General features: G+C 36.4%; 1 protein-coding gene across 1 annotated transcript in view; it reads right to left on the bottom strand.

Annotated features, from left to right (window-relative positions):
• The window catches only part of ZNF292 (zinc finger protein 292), a gene marked incomplete at its 5' end in the record, with an annotated part of 53,701 nt that overhangs the window by 16,542 nt on the left and 27,190 nt on the right, over positions 1-9,969 (bottom strand). The window contains 2 exon segments of the mRNA XM_014585882.1: positions 977-1,118; positions 8,375-8,511. Coding sequence (XP_014441368.1) covers positions 977-1,118; positions 8,375-8,511 — 279 coding nt within the window.

The raw sequence follows: 9,969 nt of genomic DNA, 5'->3' as shown, positions 1-9,969 counted from the left end.
TAAAATTTTAGTGGGAAGATTTTCCTCATCTGATTCACAGTCCAGGTGGGCACACATAAGGTTCCCTATCATTCATCTGTAATAGAAACTATTATTTTTCTAGCCTATGTATTCAACAAAATTACAGTACTTTATAGGTCTCAGCTTTATGCATGTGTACATGGGGGCTGATATCCAACTCCCCAACTTAAGCTGGCCCCAAATATTACCTCCCATCTCCATATCTCTATCCTACTGTGGATATTCAAGCTTGAACTACTTAGTTACAATTATAACACATCCCAATCCTCACCAAGTTAGGTGAGGCTCAGGAACATGTCAAGCTCTCTGCTCCAGTGTTTAGGTCCTGCTTCATTTTGAGTTCTAGGGTTTTCTCTAATCTTGTAATTTCAGCTGTTAAACATTGAAAAAAAAGGTGTGTTTTATTTTATTGGGTATTTGTGGCTGTTATTTGTGGCTGTTTTGAAGTAGAAGTGTTTTGAAATAGTGGAATCTACCCTAGTGCTTTGCAAGAAAATCTATCTTTATTTTCCTCTTTATACTTTAGTCCCTAGTGCTCAACTGTATTAAGTTTCTGTACCATGGGGTCAGCAGTTGGTGTGGTGGTTAGGGTGCTGGACTCCCATATGTTGAGCCACAGTTCAAGTCCTGGACCTGGTGGCTAGAGAATCAAGCTGGGCACGTGTGCATGCTTGCCCAAAATCCCAGGAGGAGAATGGAGAAGGAATTGCAGCATAACTATCTAACCTGGGAAGTGATTTCTCACTTTTCATTAAAAAAAAAAAAATTAGAAAGAAAAAAAGTTTGTTTGTACCAAATGTCTTACGGGAGTAATAAGAAAATCAATGTTCAAAGCACTTAATAAACAAAAAAAATTTCACTGAAATAGGTGCTAAATAATAAAGATAAATTACATGTTTTATTAAAAATAACATATACCTTTTAAATTAAGGAAAGATACTTCAATTATTCTTACCTCTGAATTTATAACTTTAATCAGGAAGAAAATGTGATATACCGTCTTTGTTAACAAAGAAAGTTGACGACACCTCTCCAGATACGCTTGTATAGATGGTTGTACCCTTTGCTGAAGTTTACTCCAAAAAAGAGTGAGTTCCCTTAAAAATAAATTTTTAAAGATAAGTTGAAGCAGCAATGTAATAATCATGGATCACGTCAGTCTAGTCATTACATCTGAAATCATACTGATTTTAAATTCCAAGTCTACATGTGAATTAAGTTTAAATGAGAGAAAATGGATACTGAATTTCTAAAGATCAAATAAAACCAGGATATGATTTATCATTAAATTAATATTATTCAATCTCAGAGAAGTTTACTTTTAACTAGGAAAGCACTTCACATCTAAAACACTCACACAAATGGTAACTTTGAGCCACATCTAAATTTTAACTATATAATAAGAAAATGCAAGATATGTTTATGAGTGTGCGTAAAAAAAACATCAATGGCATAATGATTCTTAAAAAGCATTGCTCTTTTATATTCTAGTTTAAATTTAAAATCAACCAATAAGGTTATTAGTGTTAAATAATGGTGACACAGAACTCAGAATAAACCGATCAGTGTTACAGATAGAGAGCTCAAATATATTTTCAAATTTATTTTAAATGAAATAACTATCTTTTAAAAACTTATTTAAATGTTTGCTATAGGTCATGTGTGCTTTTTGGAAAGCCAGAAAGGCAGAAAGTGAGAAATCACCCCCATGGAGGATAGCCACGCCACAATCCCTTCTCTTCTCAGGATATTGGGCATGCATGCCCACACACCCAGTATGAGTTTCAAGCTGCCGGGTCTGGGAATTTTACCACAGTTAACCATGTGGGAGTCCGATACTTTAAACACTGAGCCACCTGTAAGCCCAACTACTTTTTTTCTACATAGAAAATACTACTACTTGGGTCAGCAGGTGGTGTGTGGTTAAGGCACTGGACTCCCATGTGGCCAATTATGGATGGAGTCCTAGATCTGGTGGCTTGCTTTCTCACTTTCTCTTTTGCTGACTTTCTGGTGAGTGCATGTGCCCTATACCAAAAAATTAAATAAATAAATATCAAATAGTCCTTAAAAAAAAAAAAAAAAAAAAAAGAAGAAGAGAAAAAAATACTACTTGGCTGGTCCTGTGGCTTGGTGGTTAAGGGAGATAAATCCTGCATGGCTGACTGTGGTTTGAATATTGGCCCTGGCAGCTTGAAAAACATGTCAGTCGCACATGTGTGTGTGTCCTATACCCTGAAAGAGTAGAGACTGGCATAACCATGCCCTGTGGGGGGTGGGAAGTGGGGCTTTCTTCTCTCTCTCTCTCTCTCATAAACACATACATTCTCTGGCAATTAAAACAAAAAGAAAATACTACTACTGAAGTAATAAGTTCCCCTCCCTTTTTCTTATCATCCTATTTGTCTTCTCTTCTCCATGGTTAAATCTTCTTCCTTGCTTTAACTTTTCTCATGATGTTTTCTTCTCAGTATAGGCCTTCTGTATTTCCACAGTGTTCACCCCTAGGAACTCTGCCCTTTTTAACCACCCCCCTGAATAACTTACTTAATTATGTGAATTTTAACATATATATTAGGGACTTCAGTATCTGTGTCTCTAATCTTGACCTCATTTACCTCTCTAGCCCTTTATAAGATTTCTCAATTTTGATCTTTTCTAAAATCTAATACTTAATATATGAGAAAGGTAATTACTATTCTCCCCAATTCACCATCTTTCTTTTTTTAATAATTAGTAGTAGTAGTACACTGATGCTATCAACTTCTGCTTTTTATCATCCTTGAAAACATCTTCAACATTTCTTTCACTTGATGTCACATTTATAAGGAAGTTGTTTTGTTTTTTCCTTCAAATTTGCTATATGGTATGGGTGCCCACTGGAGGGAGAGAGAGACAGAGAGAGATAGAGAGAACATCAGCAACCCCTCCCCCCAAAGGTTATGGCCACGCCACAATCCTGTCTCCATTCTCCTCCTGGGATTTTGGGCATGCACGCTCATGTGCCTGGCCCAATATTCAAGTCACTAGGTCTGGGACTCAAACTGAGGTCAGCCATGTGGGAGTTCAGCACCTTAACTACCAAACCACCTGTTGGCTTCCATATATATTTTTATTTAATTAACTGTTTTGTTTGTTTTTTGGAGAGTTTTTTGCTATAGGGCATGTGTGCTCGCCTGAAAGACAGAGACAGATAGAGAGACAAAAAGTGAGAAATCACCCCCCAGGGAGGATGACCATGCCGCAATCCCTTCTCCTCCATTCTCCTGTCGGGATCTTGGGCACACACGCACACGCGCCCAGCGTGAGTTTAAGCCACCGGGTCCGGGACTCGAACTGCGGTTCACTACATGGGAGTCTGGGACATAGCCATTACGCCAACTGCTGGTCTCTTTAATGAACTATTTTACTTTTTTTTAAATTCCCACCTCTCCTGAGATATTCTCCCTTTTATTTGTTTATGTGTTTGTTTAGTGTGCTATAGGGCACATGAGCTCACCAGAGAGACAGAGAGAATGGGAAAGTGAGAAATTACACCCCGGGGGGACACCACAATCCCTTCTCCATTTGCCTCTGGGGATTCTGGGGATGCCTGCATATGTGGGGTCTGCCTTAACCTCCGTGCCACAAGTTTAAATTTATTTTTTTGTTTGTTTTTGCTAGAGGGCATAAGTACATGCAGAAAGAAGAGGGGAAAAACAGGAAGAAAGAGAGAAAGAGAGAGGGAGTGTGTCCCATGTGGGGCCTGATCATACTGTAGTCTCAACTCCATTCTTCTCTCTCATCAGTGCCCAGGCATGTGTCCATATGCATGCATGTCCACATGTCCCTCAAACTACCAGGGCTGGGCTTCGAACAGTGGTCAGTCAAGTGGGACAGTATTCTCAATAACCACTGTGCTACAGGGTCAACCTTTTTCATGATACCTAAAAAAAATCTACTGGTTCTCAGTAAATGTATCTTATTTATTCTCTCTTCAGAATCTTTTTATCTTTTACAATATTCTCTCTGTGCTTCACATACAATTTTTCCTTCACATGCAACATAATAATACCAACATAACACTGAGGACTAATAATGCGGCTGACAGATAAGCTGTCAGTCATGACACTAACTTAAAAATGCTGATCTTAAGTTTTTTCGAGTTAACTGAAGCCAACCCTTCTGTTAGCTGTATCTTCCCAAAGGATTATATTGGGTTTTCAGAAAAGTCATGATGTGTTTTTCTGTTTTTCTATGCAAAAATATGTCATGACTTTACTGATGAACCAATACATAACAAGCCTTGCTGACTTGGAAATGTGCCATACAAAAAAATAAGCATTGAAAAGAACACTAAAAGTTAGTGAAGTGAAATAATTTCCAAATGTCAGTGACTAGCAGCTAGCTCAGTAGCTAAAAGTGTTTAATATACACATTAATCATATGATGCTTTATATATGAACAAATTTTTAATGGCCGAGTGAGACAAAAATAAACCTTTATTCATCTTCTAATATTTAAAATTTTCTGGACCAGATGATCATTATTGGTATGCTTGCTAAGGAATTCTGTGGTCTTTAATAAAAACGTTTTCAAAAGTTATAAACTATTAGACAACCAAGTCTGTACAGCTTGTAACATCAGAAAATAAGTTTTCTTTGTTTGCTTTGTTTTTTTGTAGAGATATTTTTGCTGTTGGGTGCATGCATTAGTCAGAGATACAGAGAGATAGAAAGTAAAAAATCATCCTCCAGGGGGCAAGGCCACACCACAATTCCTTCTCCTTTATTTTCCTGTTGGGACTTTGGGCTGAAGGCACATGCTCCCAGTGTGAGTTATGAGTTTTAAGTCACCGGGTCCAGGACTTGAACTGGTTGACTACATGAGAGTTCAGCAATGTAATCATTATGCCATTTGCTAGTCCCAAGATTTTTGTTTTGATAAGACTTTAAAAGATTTTTTAAAAATATCCCTAAGTTTTCTGAATCCTCCCAACATACTTCATATTATTTAACAAAGTTTTCTTGAAAAAAGAGTATCAACTCACCAAGCACAGTACATATCTCCCTGTTGGAGCTGACGTGATAAAAATGCAGTGCATAAGACAAGAGCACTTTTTTCATCACCTTCAGATTCTAAGTTACAGATCATTTCTAGAGCATCTTTGCAATCGACTTCTGAAATCTACAAAAAAGGAAAAAGAAATATGCCATAAAATGGTTTTATTCTAGAAGATAGATAAATATACATATATAATGCTTTAAATTGTTCACTAAATGTTTACAGATCATTTCATCATTAAAATGTTATTTACATATTATCACATCATAATTTGTCATTATTAGGTATTATTAGGTTACAGACTGGGTTGCAGTTAAAATCTTTTTTCATAGCCAGTACAAAACATAGTAATTCTGAGAAAATATTAAGGAATATGTGGAAACCAACTATTTTCAGTAATTTATAACCATTCACTTATATATAAATAAATAATGGATGATTATAAGAACTTTCCATTCATTAAATCGGAACTATGATACTAAAAGAAAAGGGGCAGCCCTTTTATTTTTCTCCCTTTTATCTACTGATTTCAACAAGAATTACAGTTGGTAGAAAGACAAAAAAGTACATACTGGATATAGAATAATAAACTAATTGTCGGTTAATATGAGGGGAATATATAAGATGAAACCTTTTATGTAGTTGTACTGCTTTTAAAAATAAGCTAATAACCTCAATTTTTTATAAAAGCTCCACTAATATTGTTTTCCTATAGATTTCTTCTATATTAAAGGTTGTCAATAGACATTGCATGTATGTGTAATCTAGACAAAGACAAATTGCTTCCTTTCACAACTCATTCACATTTATTACTTATTTTTAATTAAAAATTACCACTTAATTACAATTACAGTTAAACATAATTTACCCATGATCTCTACAAGCATTTACTATAAGACAAAGATGGGACAAACAGCATACAATCATGAATCACCAGTGTTCCAGAGATTAGAAAGATGAACTCCATCATGATACAAGTGACGAAAGGCAAAAAAGAAGAAACCAAGACTAAACACAGACCATTAGCACCCTGTATCACAGAGCATGCCCCTCCTAGCAGATCTCTCTCTCCCTACTCATCAAGTACTGAGTAAACAAAATGTATTGTGCTTAAGATTGAACAAGTACCGGGACCAGCAGTTAGCGTAACAGCTATGTTATAGCAAAAACCTCTCAAAAAAAAAAAAAAAAAAAAAAAAAGATTGAACAAGTGAAGGATAAAGATAATCTTGGAGTCAATCTTTGATGAGAATATAGGTTGCACGGCAATTAAGAAGTTTAATTTAAAACACTTATATGGGTTAGAAAACACTAAGACAAGAAAGTACCAAACTGTATGTGTTTAAAAATTAATTATTATTGTTATTTTTTTTTGGAGAGGTTTTTGTTATAGGGCGCGTGCGCTTGCCAGACAGAGAGAGATAGAGAGACAGAAAGTGAGAAATCACCCCCCAGGGGGGATGGTCACACCGCAATCCCTTCTCCATTCTCCTCTCGGGATCTTGGGCACGCAAGCACATGCACCTGGCATGAGTTTAAGCCACCAGGTCCGGGTCTTGAACCATGGTTGACTACATGGGAGTCCAGTGACATAGCCATTACGCTAACTGCTGGTCCCTAAAATTAATAATTTCTTAAGGGAAGGCTTAAAACTGACATCTAGGGGCCACCAAGTAGTGCTTAAGGCACTGGACTTCCACATGGTCAACTGAGGTTCGAGTCCCAGACCTGGAGTCTTGAAAATCACTCTGGGCGCATGTGCGTGTGTGCCTGAAATCCCAGGAGGAGAACGGAGGAGAAAGGACTGAGGCATTGCCATCCCCTCTAGGAGTTGCTTTCTCACTTTCCTTCTCAGTTTCTGTCTCTTTTTACATAGGATACTTGCCCTTGCTAGAGGGCAAGTAAAAACTTAAAAAAAAAAAAAAGAAAAGAAAAGAAAAAAGAAAAGAGAGAGAGAGTTTGAAACCTGTCTTGGTATCTCTTGTAACAAATCTTTACCTATAAGCAATCCCATTTAAGTAAATATCTATATCTATCTGTCTATCTCAATTTCTATATATCTACACACACATATTTAAAAGCATATGCATATGTTAAGTAGATTTTCAGACATTTTATGTCTACTATTTAATCATACTATCCACTCGATAGGTATTACCATTAATATTTTATTTGTAATGACTGTGGGATTCATACAAGTTGTGTACTTTGCCAAAGTCACAAGAGCCACAAATTGAATCATGCTGGTCTGACATCAAAGACCTAAGATCTTTCTATTTCGTCATATTATCTTTAAAAAATCACCAAGCACAGTACATATCTCCCTGTTGGACTCATCAGACAGACAGACAGACACACACACACACACACACACACACACACACAGGGAGAGGTAATAAGCACCCTCTGTGGGATGTGGTCACACTGCAGTCCCTTTTCCATTTCTCCAATCGTTTAAGATTTGGGTACACATGCCCAAGTGCCCAACATGTTTTTCAAGGTGCTGGGTCTGGGACTCAAACTGCAAAGTCATCCATGTGGGATCCAGCTCCCTTAACCATGAGGCAATGGGCTGGCCCCACGTTATCTTTTGTTAATAGTTGCTTGTTTACCAGGCACATCCATGCAGACAAATGTTCAATATGTGGACCTATGAGATTTTTAAATATTTTGCTCTTTTTGATAAAATGTTAATAACAGTAATAATAGCTACTATTTATTGTACCAGTTTCTTCACAAACAGCACTGTTAATCTGCAAAATAGCTTGCCTTATAGATACAACCATTATTTTATAGAGAAAGGGCTCAGAGGTTAAGTTACTCGTTCAAAGTTACACTTACTAGCAGATTTCAACCCAGTCTCATGGTCTGTGCTCTTTCCAGAATTCCACATGCATAAACATATTGAGGACAAAATAAGTATTTTTACTATTTTGGGTTTAATAAAAAAATCCTCGGAAGTCTCATTTATTTGAAACCTGATCATTTTTTTTTTGTTTTCTTCTAAAACCTAAGCTATTCTGTTATATACTCATATGATACCAAATGTGTACATTATATATAAGGAAAGAAACTTATTTTCCCAATGATATTATCTTACTTACTTACTCATTAATATATAAAGATAAGCATTTGTAAGTATGTGTAATTGCCTGTGTGTGTGTGTGTGTGTGTGTGTGTGTGTATGTGTGTATACAGATATATACACAAACTATAAAGTCATCTATGTGGGATCCTAAGTTTTCTGAATCCTCCCAACATACTTCATATTATTTAACAAAGTTTTCTTGAAAAAAGAGTATCAACTCACCAAGCACAGTACATATCTCCCTGTTGGAGCTGACGTGATAAAAATGCAGTGCATAAGACAAGAGCACTTTTTTCATCACCTTCAGATTCTAAGTTACAGATCATTTCTAGAGCATCTTTGCAATCGACTTCTGAAATCTACAAAAAAGGAAAAAGAAATATGCCATAAAATGGTTTTATTCTAGAAGATAGATAAATATACATATATAATGCTTTAAATTGTTCACTAAATGTTTACAGATCATTTCATCATTAAAATGTTATTTACATATTATCACATCATAATTTGTCATTATTAGGTATTATTAGGTTACAGACTGGGTTGCAGTTAAAATCTTTTTTCATAGCCAGTACAAAACATAGTAATTCTGAGAAAATATTAAGGAATATGTGGAAACCAACTATTTTCAGTAATTTATAACCATTCACTTATATATAAATAAATAATGGATGATTATAAGAACTTTCCATTCATTAAATCGGAACTATGATACTAAAAGAAAAGGGGCAGCCCTTTTATTTTTCTCCCTTTTATCTACTGATTTCAACAAGAATTACAGTTGGTAGAAAGACAAAAAAGTACATACTGGATATAGAATAATAAACTAATTGTCGGTTAATATGAGGGGAATATATAAGATGAAACCTTTTATGTAGTTGTACTGCTTTTAAAAATAAGCTAATAACCTCAATTTTTTATAAAAGCTCCACTAATATTGTTTTCCTATAGATTTCTTCTATATTAAAGGTTGTCAATAGACATTGCATGTATGTGTAATCTAGACAAAGACAAATTGCTTCCTTTCACAACTCATTCACATTTATTACTTATTTTTAATTAAAAATTACCACTTAATTACAATTACAGTTAAACATAATTTACCCATGATCTCTACAAGCATTTACTATAAGACAAAGATGGGACAAACAGCATACAATCATGAATCACCAGTGTTCCAGAGATTAGAAAGATGAACTCCATCATGATACAAGTGACGAAAGGCAAAAAAGAAGAAACCAAGACTAAACACAGACCATTAGCACCCTGTATCACAGAGCATGCCCCTCCTAGCAGATCTCTCTCTCCCTACTCATCAAGTACTGAGTAAACAAAATGTATTGTGCTTAAGATTGAACAAGTACCGGGACCAGCAGTTAGCGTAACAGCTATGTAGCTGGACTCCCACGTAGTCGACCGCGGTTCACGTCCCGGACCCGGTGGCTTAAACTCACGCCAGGCTCGTGTGCATGCGTGCCCAGGATCCCAAGAGGAGAATGGAGGAGAAGTGATTGCGGCGTGGCCATCTGCCTGGGGGATGATTTCTCGCTTTCTATCTCTCTGTCTCTCTCTGTCTTTCTGGCAAGCGAACGTGCCCTATAGCAAAAACCTCTCAAAAAAGAAAAAAGAGTGAGAGTGAGATTTGAGCCAAGCCTTTGAGGTTTCCAGATCGTCAGACTCGAGATTAAATACCTCCTGCCATCATCAAGATGTAGTTAGAAAGAGCCCCTTCTTTCAGACATTTGTATTGCGTCGCTACAATGAACTTTACGGTGAAAAGTGGTAGGGGTCCTACCGGCACCAGCCAGGGCACCACC

The sequence above is a fragment of the Tupaia chinensis genome, unplaced genomic scaffold, assembly GCF_000334495.1.
Source record: "Tupaia chinensis unplaced genomic scaffold, TupChi_1.0 Scaffold000097_1, whole genome shotgun sequence".
In the NCBI taxonomy this organism is placed as follows: Eukaryota; Metazoa; Chordata; class Mammalia; order Scandentia; family Tupaiidae; genus Tupaia; species Tupaia belangeri.
Note: the sequence above shows the minus strand (reverse complement) of the source record. Positions and strands in the feature narration are given on the sequence as shown.